The 26,523-nt window shown below is 46.9% G+C and overlaps 1 protein-coding gene across 1 annotated transcript in view; it reads left to right on the top strand.

Moving 5' to 3' along the window:
• The window catches only part of MYO16 (myosin XVI), a 2,821,299-nt gene that overhangs the window by 2,637,280 nt on the left and 157,496 nt on the right, over window positions 1-26,523 (top strand). Inside the window, exon 33 of the mRNA XM_086934162.1 lies at window positions 2,750-2,908. Within this exon, the coding sequence (XP_086790288.1) occupies window positions 2,750-2,908 (159 nt within the window). The remainder of the gene's footprint in view (window positions 1-2,749; window positions 2,909-26,523) is intronic.

Raw genomic sequence — 26,523 nt, 5'->3', positions numbered from 1 at the left:
TTAACACTGCCTGTTTTACTACATGTCACAGCTAAACCTATGTTCTTTTTACAAGTCAAAGTTAACTTTGTGTTAACCACGTTTTTTATGTTGCTGCATGAAGCTTTATTTTCACATCAAATCATGAACACACTCGTTCACTTCCAAGATGGCCGCCCCTCACGGATATTAGTCCGTTGTTGCACTTTATTGATCACGTGATGTTCACAAAACCAATGGCGCCCATTCACCTTTTACTGCTACACGGCATTTACACCCGCGAACTGCCCGGTCACTTTTCGAATCGCCTGAAAGGAAACCATTCTAAGAAACGTCGGAAAACTAATCAAGTAAGTCGGTTAATTTACCGCCTCCAGAGTTTATCTTTCCTCGTGTGATTCACGAGAAGCTTACCATTCCCGATTTTTATTTTTTATTTTTTAGCTTAGACCGTCATCAACTTTAACATTCTGGTAAGCGAACCTCCCTGAATCAATCAACGCACCTGCACTCGTTTTGCACTTCTTCACTTATGTTTTTGTACCCATGTACCGCATAGCATGAAACTACTTGGTAAATAAGCATGCATTTACCATTATTAGGCTGTACATCATTTGGTTTACTTAAATGTGAAGCGATTAGACTGTATATTATTTGGTCTACTTATATGTGATGTGTTTATACATATATCATTTATTGATTGGCTATATCTTGTTTGTTATTTAGATCTCCTAGATAAAGGGCTGTCAAGCCCGAAATGCATCGGAGCATAATAAGGATGTTGATGAAACCTTACAATGTATAAATGAATTTAAACAATCTACATGATATGACGAAAATATCAGCATGAATTCGAAAAAATAAGAATAAATCATTACTACTTGTACAAAACTATAAGGAGTCTTATATTAAGAACCAACGGTGTGCCCTACCCAGGGATGCACACACTTTCTATGTGAGCACTTTTCAAACAAACGGAAGTCCGGGCCTCTGGCGTAGATTAAGGAGATTCCTTTATTTAAGTTGTTTCAAGAAGTTAAGAGAAAAACCCCACCAGGAGCAGCTGCCCTGCTGCTCAGCCCTTACCCAACTGACCCTCACAGACATCCAACATTCCATCCATCCAACATTCCACACCACACACATTCTAGCTGAGCAGCATGTAAACTTAAGTTACAACAGTTATCATTTTATTTTTTCATTTTTCCACCTGCTCAGTGACACCCCCTATCAAGGTCATGTGACTGTTGTAGTGTCAGGAGGCCTGTATAAAATACTCACCAATGCATGAACCATGAGCTCAGTGTAGGAGGTGTCAGTGGTTTTGATGAGGCGCTGCTGACTGATGTGAAGTTACGCTTGTTGTGGCACTGTTACCATTTGTTGCTTGGATTTGTCCCACTTTGGCTTGCTGTGCTTACAGGTTTTATTTTGTGTCATGGACTCTTTTGTATGCAGATGATGCGTTTTGGGGGTTCTGTGCATGCATAGTACAGTTTCATTTAGCCTTACTCTTTCTTTAATGATGTATGCAGTATATGAAACCATATCTGTGTAGTCGACCTTCCCTGACTGTTTTTGTACTCCACTGTTGGTTAATCTATTTTAAGGTCTGTAAATGATGACGATGTTCAGGATCTACTTAAAATGATAAAGTAAAAGCTTTAAATCTTTATTTTATTGTTTCGAATGTGTGATAAGAGAAGCAACACACTATACCTATATTTTTGAAAGGCTTTGAAAGCAAGCATTGAATGCAATAAATTAACAAACAGGACATTAACACATACTTTTCATCCGAATTAATGAAGAGAAACCGCTTCCCCTGTCGATGAAATTCATACATATTCATGAGCCAGCTTATGAATTAAACATGCCAGCGTAGAGTAAAAATATGTAAGAATTACCGGCAGATTTTCATTTCTCTCCTCACTCTTTCGTCATCCACATTTTTTTAACCGAAGCTAGTTACATGAAAACGTAATATTATCGCATCTATTTGTCAAATGTGCTGACTTGCCATTTCTGTTTATACCGATTTGCGTTTTTACCTCGTCAAGGTCGATTTCTGGTCCTTCTGCAGATGTAATGTGTAATCAGTCTGCTAGCTCTGAGGGAAAACCACAACTATTTAGTGTATACCTTCAACGGGTCAATTTGAGAAGATCTAGTCAGTCGAGTACCCGTCTGCATTCCTGCTATGCTTTCCATACATGAAGAAATCACATTAAATGCAACGATGTTGGAGTGGTAGCACACAGTATGTCTGCTTTGCCCAATGCCCGCGTTTGAACAGCGTAGGTTCTGACGTACCTGGCTGTCACGAGCTTTGCTCTGTCAACAGAAGCCCTTGAGTCGATCATCTCCCAGTTTGAGTTGTGTCATTAAGTGGAAAAAGCACACTGGACAACTTAAAGGTCTCCTAATGCACCCATAATTGGTAACAGCTTCATGAAGATATAGGACCAGAGTTTAGAGTAAATTGCATACTTTGGGGGCCATTTACACAAAGCAAAGAGCCCCGGCCCATTGTAATTCTTGGATTGCTACAGCCAGATTCCCTGGGTCAGCAAAAGTAGACACATTAGCAAGATTGATGATTAGCTAGCGTTAGACAAACATGCGCAATCGCTGCCTGCTGTGCGGTAGAGCATTTTGCACAATTAATATTTACTTGACACCTGAGTGTCTGCTGTAGGTAAAATGACATGATGCACTAGAAAGAAAAAGAAAAAAAAAGATGACACTGTTTTTTTCTTCCCAATTGCAGCTAATGAAAATAACATGAACCTGACTTGTGGGCAAGAACGTAACGTGTCAGAAACCAGATTGGAAAACCAGGATAAAAATGCTAATCACCCGAGGACGCAGACGCCTGTTTCTCTTCTCAATTCTGTATCTGCTGAAAATGGAAATTCGTTTTCAAACGGTAAGCAATTCTGAACATGAAGCTATTAAGGACACAGTATTCCTGATCTGATATTTTGAATTTGATTTTAAAGAATTCTACGATTATAGAATATGTTTAGATGCAAATTATCTGCACTTCTCTGAAATAGCCTTGCTTTGCTTACATGAATATTTAGACCTCTCTTTTGGAAAATGCGTAAGTAAATGGGATAGCATGTACAAAAAGATAACACAATCACAAGCCAGCAGCATCCAGGAAGAAAGCAGAGGATGCTAGCAAATGCACAAGAAGCTTGAAGCTGCCTCGGGACAATCACTATTTGTATGTGTACACCTAAATTAACATTTAGTGAATAAAAAGTGCCGCTTCCAGTCGCTAATGACAGATTCTACTTTAATAAAATCAATATACACTCTCCTTTTACGACTGTGGAATATCTGCAACTTTAGCTGATATTTCACCCTTGTAATTAATTTTGAAGTGGAGGTGGGAAGGTATGGGCGTCAATTCACCAAAATGCTAGGAGTACCGGAAGTGACATCACACACCACTTGACCTTTACTTTGACTCACAAACACACACATGCTTAAACACACAGACACGTTCACACACTCTCAGTTAAACACACTCACCTACAAGCATGCATACAACATACATTTTTTTACTTACCGTAACTGTCAGGTAGCGTCATATTCCAGCTAATTATACTCCATTTTTTACGCTAATTGCAAATAATATTCTTTTTAATTTGTGCAATAAAAATGTAACTGAAAACTAGGAAAATGGAGCGCCAAACGACGTCCATTTGGTTGAGCGCCTCCGGTGTTCCAGGCTGTGATTTTCCCACGTCTGAGGCCAGAGGTTGCAAAGGCAGTGCTAAGGGTAGCAAGGGGCAAGCCAGGGGCGGCAGCGTCGACCCCAGGTGACCCCTAAATGACATCTTTGCGGGAACGCATAATCCTATGAGTATTGCAGAACGGTGTTCATAGTGAATGTGGCAAAAGACACAAAAAGTCAGCAATAAGTGTAGCAGTTAGTATTAGATGTATGCAGAGACAGCTATTGTTTGGTTAGATTTAGGTGCATTCTACTCAGAATTTTTATTATTACCAAAAACTAAGTCGCTGTATAAAAACTGAGATAAGCCGAAATTCCTTAGGTAGAAAGGCCTTTTAAGAATGATAAGACAAATACTATGCCTCGAACATGGAATTGGAAACCTAGAAATAGACATTTAGAACTGGAAACTGAAAGGACGTTATGTAGAGTTGGATGGAACAGGAGCAGCGCTGTGAGCTTGCAATGCCACCATTCTGAACTCGCAATTTCCCCACTCTAGTTGGTCAAGGGAAGATGCCCCGGTTACTTACCGGTAATCTTTATTACTCCGAGTTTAGTCTTCCTTGCCACATAACTTACATAGTGAGCTTCAGCTCCACACCAGAACCCTCCAAAGCAAAAAGTTAGCCTCCCATGCCTCCCATCCCATCCCAAGATGGCCGACCCATTACCACCTGGCCTCTAAAAGAGGCGGGCCGGCCCAACCCTTCAGCCTGAAACCACCAAGCAAAAAACATGAAGCCGATAGCCAGACAGGGAGGGAGGGATGGGAACTCATGTGGCGAGGAAGACTAAACTCGGAGTAATGAAGATGACCGGTAAGTAACCGGGGCATTACCTCCTCGTTAGTCTTCCTCGCCACATGACTTACATAGTGAGCACATACCAAAGCCAAGCGGCTTCATGGAAACACACAAGAAACCAACAGACCAGAAGGGGAAGCCCACGAAAGAGGGAAAAACCCAACAGACCAGTGCGAGTGGAAGGACCACCCAGGAGAGAGGCAACCACGAGTAGCACAACCAATCCGGGACCGAAGACACTGGGAAGACCGAAAAACAAACCGGACCCCAGAGACACCAAGAGTCGCCAGGAAAACCGCCCCAACCGAAGGAAGGCAGAGAAAGGCACGGGACAAAAAAACCACAAGTGGAAAGAGACAACCAGTCCGCCCAAAACAGCAACACCGCAAGGGCGACCACAACCCGCGAGAGAGCCGACCCAGAAAAACTGGGAAGCGGCACCAGAGCCATCCAACAGACAGGCAAGAGCCGGAAGAATGGAAAAGGGAGCCGAAAAGAAACAGAAGGGGAACAAACCCCCGTCACACAAAGGACCCCGTGGAAGGGACCGCAACTCCAAGGAGAGAACCCAGGAAGGCATCAGGGAAAACGAACCCAGGAAGGAGCCGGAAACGACACCAAAGAGACCCGGAGGAGAGCCAACCGGGCAAAGGTGAAAAAAAACAAAAACCCACAGGCCCGCCCACGGCCAGAAGGGAAAAGAAGAGGCAGAAAGCAGCCAACCGGCCAGGGACGGAAACACCCCGCACAGGGACCAAGCAAACCGGCCCAGGAAGAAACCCAAGAAGGGAGCGAGTCGTCGAAGAGAGCACCCAGGCGGCCAAACAGACAGCCAGCCCACAACCAGGCCCAGCCCAGCGAGACAAAGAAGAACCGACAGGCATAGGAGCGCGGCAGCAACACACCAAAGGCGCGAAGAAAGAGAGGGCAGGGCAAAGACGAGTCTGAGCCATGACAAGAAACCCAGGGAGCCAACAGGACCCGGGACCCCAAAACTAGGGGAAAAAAACGAGGACACACCCACACCAGAAGCGCAGGGCCCCGCCAGGCAATCCCATAGCACCGCCAGAAACAAAAACAGCCAACAGGCAAAGGGACCCCAGTAGAGTAAAGCCGGGAGCCCGGATGAGAAGGACGAAGAGCCAAAACCGGAGACCCAAAGGAAGCAGACAGGACCAGACAGACCCAAGAGACTCCCGAACCAGGCCCCAAAGAGGCCCGACCCATAAGCCACTGAAGGATAGCTGATGAGAACAAGAGCACACAGGGCCAGAAAGGCCAGAGCCAAAAATGACCCAGGCAAGGACAGCACCAATGCGCCAAAAGACAAAAAAGGGGCGAACCCCGCACACACCCCGGTGCACAAGGCAGGGGACAAAACCACCACAGCGACCAACAATCCCCAGCAAGGCAGGGGGAAACCCCAGAGAAGCCAAGGAACGGCAAAAAGAAGCCAGACGGGAAAAAAACGACAGGGAAACCACCGACCCAGCACAGACCGGGAACCCAAGCATGGCCAGAGGAAGGCACCACCAACACACTGGTAGGAGGAACCCAGCCCTCCCAGGAGACAGAGCGGGAAGAGTCGGGGGAAAAAAGGGAACCAAGGAAGGGCCAGAGGCATCGAGACCAACAGGAAGGGGTGGATCTCCCGCAAAAGACAGACAGGGGCGAAAACACCGCCAGTCAACAAGACCCAAACCACGACCAGAGGAAGGCCCCACCAAGGCAGACAACCCCAACTGGAAAACCCACGAACAGGACCCAGAGAGAAAGGGACCAGCAAAACCGTCAAAAGCGACCCTGCAATAAAAAGGAGCAACGCACGCCCCACCAGAGGCAGGCGCCAAAACCCTGGTCCGACCAGGCAGGCACCACCCAAAGGAAGCAGAGCCACCAAAAAGGGCCATAGCCCCAAGGGCAACGTAAGCCCGGAAGAGAAGGAACGCAACAAAGACCCGACCCCCAGGAGAAGCACGGTGACAGCAGGAAGCCGACAGGAAAAAAAGGCGCAAGAGCCGCCCGCCAAGACAGGGAGCAGGAAAAGGAGGGAGCGGCAAAGCAGCGAACCCTGACAAGACAAGGAGAGCCCTCCAGGAGCAGAAACAGTCAGCAAGAAAACACTGACGCAGCCCAGAGACGGACGGACAGACCCCAACAGCAGGAAGCCCACATCAAACAAGCCGTAGCCCACAGCCCCCGGAAAACCCCGGAGGACAGTCAACAAGGAACCAACCGGGACCGACTCCACACAAGAACAGCGGGGACAGGAGTCCACAGGACAAAAGGACCACAGGCCCAAAGCCCGGAAGGCAATACAGCAAACCATGAAGCAGAGGCCCCACAACCCAACGCCACAGGCGCCGAATAACAAGCAATCCAAAAATGTACCAAACATGGAAACTACCACAACAACGGCAGGAACCGAACCCCGGCCAGACAATGGCGGGCACCACCAAAGGCATAAGACTCACCACCGAGCCATAGCACCATGGCCCCAAGCCAAACCAAGGAACCCAGCGAAAAAGCAGAGAGAGCAACCCCATGGGAGACGCCAAACAGGTAACGCAACATGAAACAGCGAGCCATACTAGCGTAGGGGCCATGCCAAACCACTCCAAACAGGTCCAAGAACAATATACATGCCGCTAAAGTGAACACTGAGGACACACGGAACGCACAACGAACACGCATATCAACCACTAGCAAATTGGCAACGCCAGAGCCCCCAGGAGGCAGCCGAAGCGAACACGCCCCAGGAGCACCCGCTTAGCATGTGAACCACACATGAGGAAGAGGGCATAAGGGGAGGAAAGGAGCAGGAGGAGGAGAATAAAAACCACTGTTTGAAAATGTCCCACCTTGAGATACACCCACAGCATTGGCAGGATTCGCCATGTCGACAGCACCAGGCAAACCCAGGAGGAGACCCACCCAGGCACCAACCCCGACCATGCCCAACGACTGAAAACAGACGAGAAGAGGAGTACAAAGACCCCAAACGGCAGGAACAGACCCAGACATCCGAGGGCAGGACAGAGCATAGAGACATGGAACGTTGTAAATTATTTATAAAATACGTGTAGTTGTAAAGTACACGTTCACCCATGAGGGTATCTTTGCACAGAATAACCATTGCTTATTGTTACCCAACGGTATACATTATTGTCGACCTCGGAAGGATAAGTGGACTCGACGGGATTTGAACCTGTGACTATGAAGCCGAACACAAACTCCCAGAGTGGACGCATTAGACCACGACTCGCAGAGCCAAAGGCCCATCCAAGAGCGAGGCACTGCCACAGAAAACGAGCGCAGGAACCGGGACTGGAAAACAGCCACACAGCGACTGCAAAATGTGTAACACCTTTCAAAAAACCACGACCGAAAAGCAAACGGGTACAGCATAAGCGGGACTCGAACTCGGGCCAATGAGAGCAGGCGCCACCAAAGGCAAAACACCATCCAAAGAGCCACAGCCCCCATGAGACCCGAGAACGTCGTACATACCACCCCCATCCATGCACTAGCAGGGCCCATGACACACAGGCCAAGCCACCGAATCGGCGGCCAGAAGAGCGGGGCACCGCCACAGCAACGAGCGTAGGAAAAACGTGAAAACGGAACAACAGCGTAAATCCCGAAAGAAACACAAGAGAGATCCACAATAAAAATAAGTAAATAAACATGCAAATACAATCTTATTTACATTCAATAATACAAGTGAATGCAAAACCAGGGACCGTTAGAACAACAGACCAACGCTCTCCCAACTGAGCTATCCTGACCGGCCGCACCACAGAGCGAAGCCAGGGAACCGGACCCGCCCACAATCGGAGCCCCGGGGGAGGAGCAGAACGCCACAGCCGCCCAGACCGGAAAACGCGGGAAGAAGGACCCCGACCGGACCGTACACAGCCACGGAAGAGGGGACCGCCCAAGGACCGCACCCACCCGGACGGCAAAGGTGAGCCCAACAGCGAAATATATACCCAGACAGCCGACCGGCAGTGACACAAGCACAGACGGCCGTGACACAAGCACAGACATCCTTGCCGGCAGACCAGACAAAATAAAGCCTGCCGGGTAGGTCTCCCAGACTCCATAGGGCACGAGCCGACCACAGAGACGAAAGGCGGCACCATGACCCAGTGCACAAAAGCGCCCTGGGAAGGAAGGGGACCCGGGAATAGAATCCTTGACCAGGAGGACAAACACGGGCCCCTTGCAGATGCCGGCAGTAACAAACAGTTACAGGCAGCGCGAGGCGAGGGGCCAGAAAGGCTCAGAAACAGCAGAGCCCCAGACCAACCCCCCCCCCACCCCCCCCTATTGACCCTTGGCCCGCTAAGTCAGAGCCTAACCGGCCTCAAAGAGACCGGGGGAAGGAAGGGGGGAAAGTCCAAAAAGCCCCAGAGTCCGCTAGAGCAGGACCACCGACCAAGGACCCATGCTCCCGCTACAGCAGGAACCACTTACCTGAAGACGCATCCGGAGAGTAATGACGTGCAGAACTAAAAAAACAGACTGAAGGTTTGGGCCGGCCCGCCTCTTGTAGAGGTCAGGTGGTAATGGGTTGGCCATCTTGGGAAGGGATGGGAGGCATGGGAGGCTAACTTTTTGCTTTGGAGGGTTCTGGTGTGGAGCTGAAGCTCACTATGTAAGTCATGTGGCGAGGAAGACTAACAAGGAGGTAATGGAGGTTTACAAACGTGGAGCTTCTGCTGATGGCCTGTCTGTTAGGGAGTGCAATGTCATACTGACCGTCATCCCACCCTATATTGGGAGAGTGGTGTTAGAAATGGGGGTCTCTAGTTGGCAATGGCTGGCCACTGTCCAAGTAGGGACCCTTCTTCCTAAGTCAGAGAAAGGGGACTACACCCTTTGATAACCCCTGCTCAACCCTGTGGTAACGTAGCACGAGCATCTAGGCATATCTCAGGGGCAGTGTGTAAAGCATTTATGATCATACACAGTAACACAGTGAAGAAAACTACAAAGGGAAACCACACAAGTAGTTATAAACAAATAAGTATCTTTATATATAGACTTAACACAAGACCAATAACCATAAAAAGCCACAATACTGTAAAATAGGGATACTCTCGAGATGGTGTAAAAATAGTTCAAAGTGTGCAAATGGGAGTTCAGTTCAAAGCAGTGGTCTCTGCGACCCTTCTACTTACAAAGTACCGGGAATTCGTAGCAAAACAAAGTGTAGCAAATGAGCTGTAGCAATGATTTTCCTCAAGCGAGACCAGCAATGCGTTGAATCCTTGTCGCAAGGGAGGATGATGCGCCGATCTGCAGTTGCGTGTGGAGCAAAGCGGCAGACTTCTTCACGCTAGGCCAGCGATGCGTTGAATCCTTGCCGCAATGGAGGATGATGCGCTGACCCTGTTGCATGTGCGATCTTATTGCGATGAAAGGAAATGGCACTCCGCGAGGGAGCGACAATCCGGGTGCGATGCGATGAAAATGGAAGAGGCACGGCGCCTGCACTGCGATGTCGTGATGCGATGATCTTTGGATGTTAGATAGCACTTTGTGGCCGGCAGGCGTGCGATGCGATGATTTTTGGTTTGCGAGCACTCTGCGGCAGCTGTGTGATGATTTTTCTTACGCTCTTCAGCTGCAGCGGCTCGCAAACATGCATTAGCGTCGATTTCAGCACTCTCTTCTCTGTAGTAGAACTAGAGGCCCTGGAACTCATAGGAGCCTCACCTGCAGATAGAAATTCTCCCTGGGAGGAATCAGGAGGCTGGTGGAGGAGTCAGATGTGCCTGTGACTCCAGCAGGAGGCTAGCTCTCTTCTAGCCCTTGGGTGATTGCGTAAGTAAAATAAAAGTTCTCTCAAAGTCCTTTTCCCTCCTCTTCCACGTCCAAGGGTAACTACTGCAGGCCAATCCAAGAAATAGCAAAAAAGCACAAGGACAGTCCTCTCCTGCAGATTCCTTCTGTAACACGGACAGAGGTTCCTCTTGATATCCAGGAGCAATACAAATTGTAGGGTTTGGGGCACAGATATTTATACCCCAAAAGTGTTTGTTCTAAAGTGTCACTGATCTCTGAACCCAGCCAGAACCAGTTCTGCTCAGGCCTGGAGCACTTTGTTTACCAGGCTGCATTCTTCCTTTCAGAAAGAGGGGGTCTGACATCAGACACACAGGAGGGGTGGAGCCAGCATTCACTTTGGCAGGCAGAGCCCTACTCAGATCAAAGGGTCAACCCTCCCCTACTCCTACTGCAGATCTCTCTAATCAACGCAGGTCTGACCCAGCCTGCCTTGCCCCTTTAAACCCAGACAGTCAATACACATACCGGGAGAGCACACTGGAAGACTTAGGCAAGAAAATACCTACTTTCTAAAAGTGGTATTTTCAAACACAGAATGTTAATAAAACCAACTTTAATAAAGATGTATTTTATCACTCTGAGTTCAGGCATACTAAACTCGAATTTCTACCATGTTCCCATAGTCAGCTAGGACTAGAAGATGTAATAGCCAGTCTGCCCATTCTAGCCTATGGGGAACAGGTAGCCTTGCAGCAGTGAGAACCCCAAATGGGGTGTAATTCACTACCAGGACGTGCTACACATATCAAGCCATGTCCTACCTTATCCACACCATGCACCCTGCCATAGGGGTGACTGATATTATGCCAAGGGAATATTCAGGGGCTGGGAAGGGTGGGCACTTCACAGCCAAGGTGGCAGTTCTGGACTGCACGCAGACACTCCAGTGACAGGTCTGAGGTACACTTTACAAGCTGCTTCTGTGGGTGGCGCAAACCAGCACTGCAGGCCCACCAGCAGCATTTGGATTACCAGCCCTGGGCACACATGCTACACTACTAGGGACTAACAGGTAAACCAAATAAGCCAATCAGGGATCTACCAATTCACAGTCATATTTACACAGGGAGAGCATATGCACTTTAGCACTGATCAGCAGCGGTAAAGTGCCCAGAGTCATAAAACCAACAACAGTTCAGAAAAAATAAAAGAGGCAGGCCAAAAGTTTAGGGATGACCCTGCAAAAAGGGCCATTTCCAACACGTAGCAACTATTATCCATTTTCCCTCCCAAGACAGGGAAAAATACAGAATGGCCTCCACACACAGGAAGACATCTCTTTCTCTTTGATGATAACTGTTTCTTGTTTTGAGACACCAAACTCCCACTGTGGAAGGCTATTTTTCTCAAACCAGAAATGTATGCTGAACTGGCACTTTAAACATGGCACCCATTCAGTAATTCTTCTGTGCTGTGAAAGTAGCTGCTTCGTCTCTGTTCGAGCACAGAAAGTCCTGCCAAATTGCCATCTTTAAATAGGGCGAATGTTTACAGTTTCCGACCCCCGAAGAACCTGCAGACCATTTACCCAATTCTAAATGACAATCCATCTGTTGTGGTTCTGTCCAGGTCCATGGAAAAAAACAGAATTACAGATTATTTTTTTTGGTTTATATATTTTTTTGACTAAAACAAATGGTAAGGAAACAATACAAAGATAAGTAGTGCAGTAGTTATCAGAGGGAAGAGAAAGACAATGACACCAATTGTGTGATATATATAAAGCTGGAGATAGAATACACATAATCAACAGCATGTCATAGCATAACAAGTGGTTGCGAAGCATCTCTTAATACAGGACAGACATTGCAGTAGTTATGTCCAGTGATTGGTAGCTCTAGTTGATGGCAATTCAGTTTGTCCGATTAGAAAGTACTGCAGAGAGAGTCCGGTGGCTCATCAAACGGAAAGTGGGGAGAAAGAGAAGAGGAGCGAAGGAGTAGAGACCGAGGCAGAGAGAGTAGGGGAGAGCTACACCGGTCAGTGGTGAGCCAGCTGTAAAATAAATTCTGGGCCTTGCCCGAACGAGAGAAGAACCAAAAGAGAGATTCATGGTGGTTTGTTCTCCTGTAAGTATGTATCGAATGCATCTCAAAGCTCTCGGGGGCCCAAGGAGCCATGAAGCTTAGAGTATAAAGTGTTTTCAGCACTTCTAACTGAGCATAGTAAGTTCCACCATTTGACAAAGGTGCTGGGGTATGTGGCTTTCCAGTCAGAGAAAATAGTTTTGGTGCATCAGGAGAGGAGGAGGTCAACGCTGAGGAGGTGTGAGAGTCAAGTTCCTCCGTGCGGGGGTAGACATGTAGAACTAAGACAGTTGTTAAGAAGTCTATATCATTTGAAACTCCTGTGATCTGATGTAGCAGGTCTTGGATCTTTGTCCATTGTGGAAGTGTCATCTTGTGTTTAAAAACATATGTTGGAGGTCCCCTGGTTCCTCCCCACATCACCAGCAAGTGATTGAGTCCCTCAGCCCCAATTTGTGTAGTCTGACTGGGGTCACTTGCATTTTATGGATGGACCAGACTCTAGATTGTGCAAGAGCGGGGGTGATTTTAGCATCAAAGGTGGATTCACAGATCTTTTGTGATGTTGTTTCGCTAATGTGTGGAGCAGCTGTCAATTGGGTATGGGGTTCCCATTTTCTGTAATAATAATAATAATAAAGGGGTTTGTAGAGCGCATGGTGACGCCTCCCTGCGTATCCCCGCGCTAAGGAATAGGGTCAGAGATCAGAAGAGGGGAAGAGCCTAAAGGGCAAATAGGTGCGTTTTTAGAAGTTTCCTGAAAGTGGCTTCATTTTTTGCTAGCCTAATATTGATGGGAAGGGTGTTCCATTTGGTTGCTGCCAGGGAACGGAAAGACCGACCTCCCATTCTAGATTTTTTTATACGGGGGATCATGAGGAGGCCCTTTCCCATCGAGCAAAGTGCTCTGTTAGGCTCGTATGGGACAGCTAGGTCAGACAAGTAGGACGGTGCACTGTGAGAGATAATTCTAAAGCATAAAAGAAGGGCTTTAAAAAGAATTCTCTTCCTAATGGGCAGCCAATGAAGGGTTGCCAAGGTGGGTTTAGAAGCAACTCTTCTGGGTAGTCTCAATACTAGCCGTGCTGCCGAGTTTTGTAGCACCTGCAGTCTCCTGATGTTCTTTTCCGAAGTACCAAGAAGAAGTACATTGCCATAGTCCATGCGAGAGGTTACTAGGGCCTGAGTCAAGGTACGCCTGGCCTCCAAAGGGAGAAGGTCCAGGGTACGGTTGAGAGTTTTCATGACCCCAAAGCACTTCCCTACAATTTTATTTACATGGCTGTCAAAGGAGAGTTTGGTATCCACCCAGACACCTAAATTCTTTGCTTCTCTGCCGGGAGTAGGTAGAGACCCCAGACAGGATGGCCACCATTCCTTGGTCCAGCTAGTGTCCTTGCCTCCAATTATCAACACCTCAGTCTTCGAGCCGTTAAGTTTGAGGCAATGTTGGGTCATCCAATCTGCAAGATTGCTCATACAGGTTTTAAAATTTTCAGCAGCCAAGGAGGGAGCTTGGGACAGGGAGATCAGCAGTTGAGTATCGTCGGCGTAAGAGACTAGCTCTACGCCGTACGATTGGACCACCCCTGCCAGTGGGGCCATATACAGGTTGAACAGGGTGGGACTCAGGGCAGAGCCCTGAGGTACCCCCTGTTCTAACGCTATGCTGTCCCAGAGAAAATTGCCTCTCTGAACCTGAAAACTGCGGTTGGTTAGGAAAGCTTTCAGCCAGCCCAATGCCTTCCCGGTGACCCCAGCTTTGTTTAGACACTGTAGCAAGATGAAGTGTGCTACAGTGTCAAACGCAAACAAAACAGGTGATGGACAGAATGTGGATCAATGTCACACATTCACCCCAGTCCGAAGATCTGGGCCCAAATCCATCGTTTTTTTGCACTCCACACCACCCTGGGTTAGACAATGGCGATATGCAAATCAGCTCTGACCCTGTGCCCCATGGGAACAGTCCAGTCCGAACTACAAAAGCCATGTCCTTCCCAGAACGGAATCAAGCATCCGAGGACCGGACCGGGTTCGAGGTAACACCTCTAATCAGCCCGGCTAGCTTGTCTCCAGTGGTGTGGAGTGCCTCGGACCCACGTCTGAGCATCCCCAGCGCACTTATGGCGGCAATTGCAAACAAAACAGGTGATGGACAGAATGTGGATCAATGTCACACATTCACCCCAGTCCGAAGATCTGGGCCCAAATCCATTGTTTATTTGCACTCCACACCACCCTAGGTTAGACAATGGCGATATGCAAATCAGCTCTGACCCTGTGCCCCATGGGAACAGTCCAGTCCGAACTACAAAAGCCATGTCCTTCACAGTGTCAAACGCAGCACTGAGGTCTAGCATAAGGAGTGCCATGGTCTTACCCTCATCTGCGCTTTCCCGTAAAGTTTCAGTAGCTCTCAGGAGCGCTGTCTCTGTTGAATAGCCTGATCTAAAACCAGACTGAGAACTGTGTAAAGCATTTTGGGATTCGAGATAGGCCATGAGTTGAATATTTGCTATTTTCTCTGCGACTTTGGCTAGGTAAGGTAGCAAAGATATAGGTCTTAAATTCTCTAGGGTATCCTGACTCACATTGGGCTTTTTCTTTATAGGAAGTACGTTTGCTTTTTTCCAGTCTTCAGGCAGACAGGCTGTAAAAAAGGAAATTTGTAGCACGTACCTAAGGTGGGGCTCCAAAACAGCCAGACTAGCAGCTATTATTTTGGGAGGAGCCGGATCCCGAGGGGAACCAGATTTAATACTTTGGCAGATTTTTACAAAGATTTCCAGTGAAGGGACCGTGAAATTACGCAGGCATAAATCTGTGGGAGCGGCGTCTTCACTCTCAGCAAAGTCGTGTCCTGGTTTTATGTTGCCCGAAAAGTTGGCATAGATGTCAGTGATCTTGCCGGAAAAATACTTAGCGATCTTATTGCAAGTATCAACTGAATCATTAAGAGAGATATTGTTAGAGGCGGTTACAGAGATTTCTTTAAAGATCTTAAAAAGCTCCTTCGAGGAATTCTCTGCTTCCATAATGCGAATGTTATAGTGGGATGCTTTGGAGGCTCGGATCATTCTATAATAGTTTTTTTGCGCTTTTTTGTAAAGGGTTTTAGTTTTTGGGCAAAAATTGATACGCCATGTCCGCTCAAGTTTTTTACAAGCAGATTTGGCTAGACGTAGTTCTTGGATGAACCACGGATTAGCTTTATTGGCTCTCTTGGCGTTAGTCAGCGTACGAATCGGGGCAGTGCTATCTAAAGCAGTTGTAATGCATTTTTGTAGCTGACTATAAGCTGTTTCACAATCAGACCCTCCAGGAGGTCCAACGTTATCAAATTTCTGTTAAATACTCTCAGAGCCTATCCATTGTGCTTCTCAAGACGTTTAGCCTGACATATACTACTGACGCTTTAAGGATGAGGCGTACACCAGGATAGCTCCCTAAAAGAATAAATTCATACGAACTTGTTAAAATGAGGTGTGTGAGACATAAATCTTTTTTAATGTCGAATAGTCATCCTACCTGACTCAGCACCCGTAAATAAAGTGGATTATTGGAGAACGTCAATCATTTATAAATGCCAAGTAAGCATAAAACTAAGTTTAAAATTGAAGTATTGTATCACTGGACCAAAAGAATGAATTTCAGATTTGCTGCATGTTTCACTTTGTTGTTCTTACATTTTACAAGCTTGTGTCAGTTAAGAACTGTTGCGTAAACAGCGTAGCGATTAAACATCCGAGGGAAGGGCGGGGCAAAAGTTAGTGTTACTGAGGGTGGTTTGATTACGACAGTCGCGAGTTTTGAGTGGAATAATGAGGCCAACAACGGTGGCTTATGGGAGGCACAACTTTTGACTACCTTGGAATAGTTGAAGGTCAAAAAAAAAAAGATAATGATGTGGGCGTGGCTAAGGAGTTTAAAAACCATGAGTTTAAACAGGAGAAGGATAGAAGTAATATTTTGGGAGAAAAACTCAGAACGTCACGTTCGCAGTTGATTAGTGATGAAAGGTACGTTAACACACTGTGCACTTGTTGATAAATAATAATGGTCAAGAACATGTAATCTCCAGGGCTACTGTTTATTGAAAAAAGTTTGTATGCTGATGGCACATATTGTTATTTTAAACATAATAAGTAAGAATGGCATAGCTCAGCAAACCGATTCAGTAATTACGTTTGACGCGTGTTTATACGCTTACAGAGGGTAAAACGATGTTCTACAGGAGGGTTAGGTTGGTGTAGAATGGGGCGTCATAAACAATTCAGGGATTTATATTGACATGTATTAATAAGCACATGATGTTAATGGCAATACATTTGATTTTAACTTCACAGATATGAACCTCTGACGAAGGGCCATAACGGCTTGAAATGCATTGGGTAAAACATTTGTACACACTTTTGAAGCAAGGGATTTTACATGCTGTATTAAAGGCGATTGGGCATTATACATGCGCTTGAAAATTAGAATCACCTTGCATTGAATAATTCAACAAACGAACAATAAAAAACTAAAAATACGAACCGAAAACTGTGGATTGTGGTTTAAATTTGTTTTACGATGAAGCTAATCATCCAACATGGTGTGATGCATCCTGGGACTGATAGTACCTTGTACATCAGTGTTTGGCCTGACATATACTACAGACGCTTTAAGGATGAGGCGTACACCAGGATAGCTCCCTAAAAGAATACATTCAGACGAACTTGTTAAAATGAGGTGTGCGAGGCATAAATCTTTTTCAATCTTGTGTTTAAAAACATATGTTGGAGGTCCCCAGGTTCCTCCCCACATCACCAGCAAGTGATTGAGTCCCTCAGCCCCAATTTGTGTAGTCTGACTGGGGTCCCATACATTTTATGGATGGATCAGACTCTAGATTGTGCAAGAGCGGGGGTGACTTTAGCATCAAAGGTAGATTTACAGATCTTTTGTGATGTTGTTTCGCTAATGTGTGGAGCAGCTGTCAATTGGGTATGGGGTTTCCATTTTCTGTTAAATACTCTCAGAGCCTGTCCATTGTGCTTCTCGAGACGTTTACACAGGTGAGAGGTGGTATGACCTCTTCTTTTAAGAGTGCCTAACTGAACGGGGAAGTCAGGTTCATGAAGAGATGTCAATTTACTCAGTATACTTTTGAGTCGTAGAAATTTGTAGAAGTCCACATTAGGTAGATAATGGTTTATTTGAAGGGTGGAGAAGGGGAAAGGGCTGGCGCACAACCCTAGACTATTTATGTTGTTTATACCTTTTGCGCCCATGTATCCTGTAATAGTGTTTTCCTATCCAGTTGAATCAAGCAGGTATACCACAGGGAGGCTAGGATTGAGCCATATACTTGATGTTCTAGGCGTTTGTTAAGCAGGAGAAAGGACGTAAAGGTGTACATTATTATTTGCCTTGGAATGTTCGCGAGGGAGATTCAAAATATTGCAAGATGTGAGGGTGGAACTAAGGGGTAGTGATGTGGTGAAGCTGGCTTTAATGTTGAGCTCCGGAGGGGGGGGTTGAGTTCCTGTGATCTCAGCCACCAAGTACCATGTGAAATCAGGAATGCTCTTTGGTAATGGGTATAGTCTGGGATGCTTATATCCCTAGTGGATTTACTCTTCTTGAAGATTTTTGTGGTGATTCGTGTCTTTTTCCTTTTCCATATGAATTTGGAAATGGTGTTATTGACCGAACTAAAGAAGGAGGGGGTTAGGATCACAGAGAGAATGATAGATGTGAAGTTAATGAGGGGGGCAATCATCATTTTCTCCATTCCTACGCATCTCCACCAAGTGACATTTTTTGGAGACCATGTAGTAAGTAGTTCTTTGGTTTTGGTCAACTTTTTTGTTAGTTGAGTGCGAAAGAGTGTTTGAGATCAGAGGAAAACCAAATGCCCAGATACTTGATGTTTGTCTTTTGCTACTTTAGGCCATAGGTTACTAGTTACAGCAGATATACAGTGTATGTTTAGGGTGAATACCTCAGTTTTATCTTTAGTTAAAAAGTAGCCCTTAACTTGTGATTATTTGTCTATTTCTTTCATGATGATTGGTATGGCGTGTGGGGCGTCCTTAGTGAATAGCAATATGTCATCTGCATAGGCAGCTACCACTTGTCTGCCTGAAGCGTAGTTGATACCAGTGTCCTCTGAGCTATCGCTAAAGGAGGAGATCAACGGTTCAATGACCAGTAGTAAGAGGAGGGGGAGAGTGAGCACCCTTGGCGAGAACCTTGTGAGAGAGTGAAGGGTTGGGATACATGGCCATTAACTCTAACCCTTGCCATTAGACTTAAATAAATTGCCATATTCATGCATATAAATAACTCACCATGGTTTTATTTGTGTAGTGTGCCATGTAGAAATGACCAGGAGACCTTGTCAAAAGCCTTTACTGTATCAATCGCCAGGGTCGTTGCTGGGGAGTGGGATAGTTTGGTTCCTTCTAAGGCATGGCATAATTTCTTGATGTTGTCTGCCCCTAAGGAAAGTTGTTTGTGAGTTTGGGATCAGCTGTTGGATCACCAGCTCAAGTCTGCGAGCAGTAACCTTTGCGTACATTTTGCAATCAATGTTATTAAGGGAGATCAGTCTCTAATTATTGACGTTTAAGTGGTATTTCCCCTCCTTAGATAGTAGCTTCAGTGGCCTATCCGGTGATGATGCCTGTCGAGGCATACTGATGGAAAATTGCATGCAGGGGACCTGCCACTATGTTGCCAAATGTTTTATAGAATTTTGTTGAATAGTCATCTAGGCCTTAGGCCTTCCCATTTTTGAGGGAACATACAGACAAGATGATTTCCTCATCTGTGCTGGGTTTATTAATCAATCAATCAATCAATCATGCCATTTATAAAGCGCCTACCTGTTAGGGTCTCAAGGCGCTGGGGGGGAGGGTGCTGCTAGTAATCGAAGAGCCAGGTCTTGAGGAGTCTTCTGAAGGCCGGTAGGTCTTTGATCTGCCGTAGGTTGGTGGGGAGGGTGTTCCAGGTCTTGGCGGCGAGGTGGGAGAAGGATCTGCCGGCGGCGGTCATTCTTCGGATACGGGAAAGTGTGGCGAGGGCGTGGCTGGTGGAGCAGAGCTGGCAGGTGGGGGAGTAGAAGTTGAGTCGTCTGTTGAGGTATGTCGAGGATCAAATGTGCCAAGGCGTTCTGGATGCGTTGTAATCGTCTCAGGAGCTTGGCCGATGTTCCTGCGCAGAGGGTGTTTCCGTAGTTCAGCCTGCTGGTGACCAGGGCCTGGGTGACTGTTCTACTCATCTCAGTGGGGATGCACTTGAAGATCCTGCGGAGCATTCAGAGGGTGTTGAAGCAGGACGAGGAGACGGCGTTGACCTGTTTTTAGTTATGGAGAGGGTGGAGTTGAGAATGATCCCCAGATTTGTGCGTGGTCGGTGGGTGTCAGGCTGTTCCTAGGGTTGTCTGCCACCAGGAGTAGTCCCAGGCTGAGGGGGTGGAGTTGAGGATTAGGACCTCCGTTTTGTCCGAGTTCAGCTTCAGCCGGCTGTTCCTCATCCATTCGGCAACAGCCTTCATGTTACGTTAAACGTTACGTTACGTTAAAAGTATTTGTACCGCGCACGTTCACCAACGGTTTCATGGCGCTCATTCCTTCGTGGAGGTGGGTTTTGGCGGTGTGAGGGTCTTTGGTGAGGGAGATGATCAGCTGGGTGTCGTCGGCGTAGGAGATGATGTTAAGGTTGTGCTGTCCGGTGACGTGGATGAGCGGTGCCATGTAGATGTTGAACAGCGTCGGGCTGAGGGAGGAGCCATGGGGTACGCCACAGATGATTTTGGTGGCAGTGGAGCGGAAGGGGGGAGGCGAACGCTCTGACTTCTGCCAGAGAGGAAGGATGTGGTCCAGTCCAGGGCCTTCTCTTGGATCCTGGCGTCATGTAGGCGTGTTCGTAGTGTGCGGTGGCAGACCATGTCTAAGGCGGCTGACAGGTCAAGGAGGATGAGGCCCGCTGTTTCTTCGTTGTCAAGCAGGGTCCTGATGTCATCAGTGATGGCGAGGAGGGTGGTTTCGGTGCTGTAGTTGCTGTGGAACCCGGACTGGGATGGGTACAGGATGCTGTTCTCCTCAAGGAAGCGGGTCAGCTGTTTGTTGACGATTTTCTCGGTGACCTTCACCAGGAACGAGAGCAGAGAGATGGGTCGGAAGTTCTTGAGGTCCTTGGGGTCCGCAAGGGATTCTTGCTGTGATATTTTGGGGAGGTTACAGGAGTCAAGGTAATCATTTATTTTGATAAGGGAGGTGGGAGCATTGGGGTTGTAGAGTTACATGTGGAACAGTTTAAAGGATTCAAGTATGCCTGTTTTGGACATGGTGACCACTCCTTGTGAGTTTTTAATGGCCGATATAGGGGATTTGCTCTTTGTATATTTTAGATAGTTTGCAAGTGGTTTTCCAGCTTTATTGTTATTACAAAGCCTACCCGCCTTGTCCACATCAATCCATTTCTGGGCTGACTGGTTACGGTTTGGTTATATTCATACTGTACTGCGCACAGTTTGGGTGGGAGAGATAGCTTTTCAATTGTCTCAGTTGGATATGTAGCATTTGGATAGGCAGGTCTAATTCCTTGAGACAGTTGGAAAAGGCTTTATTCTTGTGTCCCACTTGACTTGGCTTTGAGGGCATGGTTTGTAGAGGAAGTGTCATTGTGGACATTTTCTTTGAGTACATTTTCAATGGATGTCTCAATCTCCTTTTTATTTTTGGGAGTCATCGAAGAGATCGTCATTCAAGCACCATTGATGAGGCAGTAGGATAGGGTAATTCAGTGTTAGTTGGATTGATACACATGCATGATCGGGGAACATCACTTACAACGCATTTTTTACAACGCACTACCATTACATCGCAACCATTACAACGCATACCATTACAACGCATTGCGCTGGGGGGCGCTCTAGGATAGGGAATATATTTAATTTACTATCCAACACCTTCCCTGCTATCCACGGGGACTGGAGTTGGAATAGTAAATTAAATAATTCACTATCCAGCGCCTAAAAGCATTATGCGTTGTAATGGACTGCGTGGTAAAAACCGCGTTGTAAAGGCATGCGATGTAAAAGCATGCGTTGTAGTGACACCAATCCGCATGATCAGATATCGCCATTGGTTTGATTTTTGGGTTTTGGGAGAGGTGGAGCAGAGAGTTGCTCAATATTATGTAGTCTATTCACGAGAATAAGTGGTAGGACAAGGAGTAAAAGGTGTAGTTGCTCCCCGTGGAGTTATGAAGATGCCATACATCTACTAGACTATTATTATCACAGCAGATTATCCTTTGTTTGTGTGCTTTATTTCCTATAAATTTCTAAGTTTATATTCTGTCTAGGTTGCTGTCTATAGGTAAGTTAATATCATCACCCAAGATAACGCCTACGTTGTCCAGAAGGTCAGAGAGTTGTTTATCTAGATCTTTATAAAAATCAGTAGCATTGTCATTTGGTGCATAGATGTTTAAAACGAAGAACTCCAGATATCTTTTTTTTCATCTTAGAGATGAGCCACCTGCCCACTTGAGCATGAGTGTGTGATATGACTGATCAATCCAATTTTTCTAATATTAGTGTTACCACCCCAGCCTTTGTTTCGTAGGGCTGGGGAGGGACCACCATCTGCAGTCCATGGGCTGTAGAATTTCACATTGTGAATATATTTCAGGTGGGTCTCTTATAAGAGTATGATGTTCCCCTTCAACTTGTTACTATAGTCAGCCACTACTCTATGTCTAACTGCTTGGTTAAGCCCCTTTGTGTTTAGTGAGAGTATGTTCAAGGGGAGTGTCATTGAGAGGTAGTGAAGTCTGTCAGATCAGCAGATGAGTGTCTACGAGAGGGGAAACGCAAAAGAGAGTCTTAGGACCAAGAGTTGTGAGTTTGCTTGGTTTGTTTCACTGTCAGTTATGGGCTTGCATCATAGGTACAACTAGTGTCCTGGACTATGATAGCTTGTGTGGGGAAGCAGTGTATGTCAGAGTACCACACAGGTAGCCGAGAGAAAGAACAAGGAGGGTGAGGAGAGAGGCAAAGGCTAGGATAGATTAGATGAGGTTAATGGCAGGGAAGAGAAGAGCTAGATGAACGAAAATTGCAATTAAAACTTTAACAAAATGAACAAACGCAATCCCTAACCACCCAAATCACGGAATGCTTATAAGACATATTCCCTCATTCATATTCTATGAGGGACATTCTGAGCCATGAGCTGGCCTGTTTTTAACTGGCTGTCGAGCTACCCAGCCCTGCAGAATATCTTGCTGACAACAATGAGAGAAGAAAGGGTCAGTTAATAGGAGGTCCAGGGAGTGCTAATGTGGGTTGGTGGTATGTGTAGTGGGTCATGTTGAGGTTTGATTCAGACGTCAGATGTGTGAGACAAACAGGTGTTGGACGTTATGAGAACTAGGCTTAACAAGGATACCTTCTCAGTCTGATGATTAGAGGTAATACCCTAAGGAGGGGTGAATGGTGGTGGCCCTGAAAGCCCTGTAAGGTCCTGAAATAAGTTGAGGTTATAGGACACTGTGAGGGATTGGTGGGGATCTACACCCCAATTTGGGCTAAGCATAGCGGGTCATACATTATGGGGTTAAGAGATCATACATTCTGTAAAAAGGCTCACAAGGGATACCAGTGTGGTAGGGGTTCTATGGACCAACTATATTCTTGACAGATGTGGGGAAGCCAGACACCAGGCAGCCCAAATTGACTTTTGATGGGACGAAGAAAGTATCCAAACTCGCACAGGACGGGCAGAACTCAGTGGACCAGGCGTCGGCTAATGGGGCTACCACGTCGCAGGCGTCGGGCATTGGTGAAATACTACAAGAAATACGGCAGGGGTTTGCCACTGTGGTGGACAAGGTCGACAGAATGTCCTCCAGAATGGATGCAATAGCCCAAAGGCTGGACGGTCATGAAGACTGACTAAAGGAGGCATAGCGTAGAATATCTGATGAGGACGATGTCGTCCCCACCCACACTGCGTAACTGCCAAGAATGGACAAACTACTGAGGGCAGTAGCGTCTAAGAATGAGGATTTGGAGGCCCACAGTAGGCGCAACAACATACGCATCGTAGGCGTGCCGGAATCAACCAACACCGGCAGAATGGAGGACTATGTGAAGAAACTACTAGTGGGCACGATTGGCAAAGAGGCGTTCTCATCCCAATTTATAGTTGAACGAGCACATAAATCCCTCGGGCCACGCCCGCGCCGGGAAATCCCCCGCGCCCCATCATTGCCCGGCTGTTGAATTACCGGGACCGCGATGTAGCTCTTCAAACAGCAAGACAGAAGCAAACGTTGACATATGATTGGGTCGCTTTTTCCCTGTACCCGGACTTCTCTCCCATTGTGCAGGAGGAACGACACAAATTTGTTGAGGTCAAGAAGAAATTAAGACAGGCGCAAATTGACTACGCTCTCATATATCCTGCAAAACTTAGAGTAACTTATCAGGGGACACAGAGGTTCTTCGCAAATCCGCAACAAGTGGACGACTTTCTCAGGACAGTTAAACGAGCGGCTCGAAGCGAAAGGGGGCAGGGATCATCTCAGCACGATGCTCGACATGAAGATAATGATAACATGGAATAAATGCCCCCTGGACCTTCAGCGTGTTGTCGAACAGCGCCACATATGGGACTGCGATGTTTTGGCGACTAACGTATAAGAGCACGGTGAGGTATCCTGTATTGACTCATTGGATATTCAGGTATATAAGTTCCAGACTCTGTCTCCACCCCCTCCTGCATAGACAGGTACAATGGTGGAGGGGGACCCACGGAGCTGAGGGACTGCGTATCTCTCTAGGCTTGACTCCCCGAGGGAGTACCCCCACGAGTAGAATTGGCACATTGTTGGGAGTGGGAGAATAGATGTGTCTGAAACTGTTGTGGGAAAGGGGTGGGGGGTGGGGATTGGATGTTGGCAAGATTGGGTTGCTTCAGTGGGAGGGGGTGGGTAAGGCGGGGAGTTGGAATGTTCAACCTACAAAATGGCAATTGTTTAAGGTTACGTCACAGGAAGATGAAGGGATGGTGCGGATGGTTGGATCAAGGTGTTGCTTTGAGAGGAGGATCCCGACTGCAGTGCACCGAGTTGTGGCTTGGGAGATTGGTTGGGGGTGGGGGGAGAGGTAGGGGGCTGGCAGGGAGAAGGGATGTTGAATTGTTCTGCAATATATATTTGTTATGTTGAGGTTCAAGACGAGCCCCACTTGTTTAATGCGATGCATGGAGTGTGGCTGAATGTGGACACCGTGGTGGTGATGGAGCATGAAAGGGAATGGGGTATGATTTGCTACTTATGGAGGCGGTAAAGCATTGAGGATGGAGAGAAATGTCATGGCGGGACAGGGCATGAATTCTGATTTGCATATCCTGTCTTGGAATGTGAGGGGGCTAAATGACGCACGCAAATGCAGGAAGGTGTTGGAATTTCTTAATCGACAAGAAGTCCATATAGCATTCTTACAGGAAACAAACCTTCGCCCGCAGGTACATCACGCATTTGCGGCTAAGTGGGCATCGGTGAGGGTATTTTCTTCCTACTCCTCCTATGCTAGGGGGACTGCGGAATTGATACGAAATGGTGTTCAGTTTGCACTGGTAGGGTCAACAACGGATCCACAGGGACGTTATGTCATTATATGGGGGAGGCTGGGCAGCGACACGATCACACTAGTCAACAGCTATGTGCCTAATGTAGATACCCCAGATTTCTTTACCCAGCTTTGGGGCAAAATAGTTAGCATAGGATCACTGCATGTTTTCTGGGGGGGCGACTTCAATGTAAGCTTTGTTCCCGAAATGGATAGGATGGAGGGAGCTACACATTATCATGACAGATCCCGCGAGGCATTAATGGAGTTGATCACAGATGGTGATATGGTGGACGCTTGGAGGATGCTGCACCCACAGGTATGGGAAGGTACGCACTTTATATCTTACACTGGGTCGTGGGCGTGGCTAGACTATTGTCTGGTGTCCAGGGGATTGATGGCCGGGGTAGCGCGAGCTACACATTTATACCGTACTTATTCTGATCACTGCCGGGTATGGATTACAATACAGCTGCCTGGTCTTAATAGGCCGAGGCCAATATGGCGGTTTCAACCAAAGGCATTACTGGATTTAGTCTTTCGCATGGAACTGGGAGAGGAGATCAAGGAGTTTTTCTCGAGGAATAAGGGCTCGGTGGATAGCATTGAAATTATCTGGGAGGCTTTCAATGTCACCATACGTGGCTAATGTATCTCTAAAAGTTTTGGAGTCCTGCGGGATAACCAACGCACAGTGACGGCTTAAGAGCGAGAATTGAAGGAGCTAGCGGACCGTATGGTGGGGGAGGGAGGAGGGGCACTACAGGGTGAGTTTAGAGAAAAATTGTCCAGATATGAGGAGGAAGCTGCCAGGGAAGCTAAAGTTAAGGGGAAACATTGGGTGGCAAGACGATACGGAGAAGGGGAACGGCCAGGGAGGATGCTAGCGGAGGTTTCTAGAAGCCCTAGCTTCACTAACACGATCTTGGGGATAGAAACACAGGAGGGGGAGGTGATGCACAATACAGAAGAGATACTGGCAGTGTTTCAGGCGCACTATGAAAATCTCTACGCTACACTTGAGATGGGGGAGGTTGACTTGGAGTATTTTTTAGGAGATGTGGTGCTCTGCTGGGTAAGTGATGTTCATAGGCAGTTCCTAGGTGCACCACTAGAGGAGGATGAGATCCGGGAAGCGATAATGTCCCTACAAAATGGGAAAGCACCGGGCCTGGATGGCATAACTGCCGAATTTTACAAATGCTATGTAGATTTCATGGCACCGGTGCTTAGGGAATTGTATGGGGAAATCTTGGAGGTGGGGATTGTACCCTCATCGATGAGAGACGCGCTAATTACCTCGCTGTTGAAGCCTGGGAAGCCCCCTCAACGGCCGGACTCGTATAGGCCCCTGTCGCTTATCAACTGCAACACTAAAATTCTTGCGAAGGTATTGGCTACCAGATTAACGCTATTAATGAATGTCATAGTGCTCCCAGACCAATCAGGTTTTGTCCCAGGCCGGGCTACCAC

This window comes from Lissotriton vulgaris, chromosome 8 (genome assembly GCF_964263255.1).
Source record: "Lissotriton vulgaris chromosome 8, aLisVul1.2, whole genome shotgun sequence".
NCBI lineage: Eukaryota > Metazoa > Chordata > Amphibia > Caudata > Salamandridae > Lissotriton > Lissotriton vulgaris.
The sequence above is the reverse complement of the archived record's forward strand: the minus strand, read 5'-3'. Positions and strand labels throughout refer to the sequence as shown.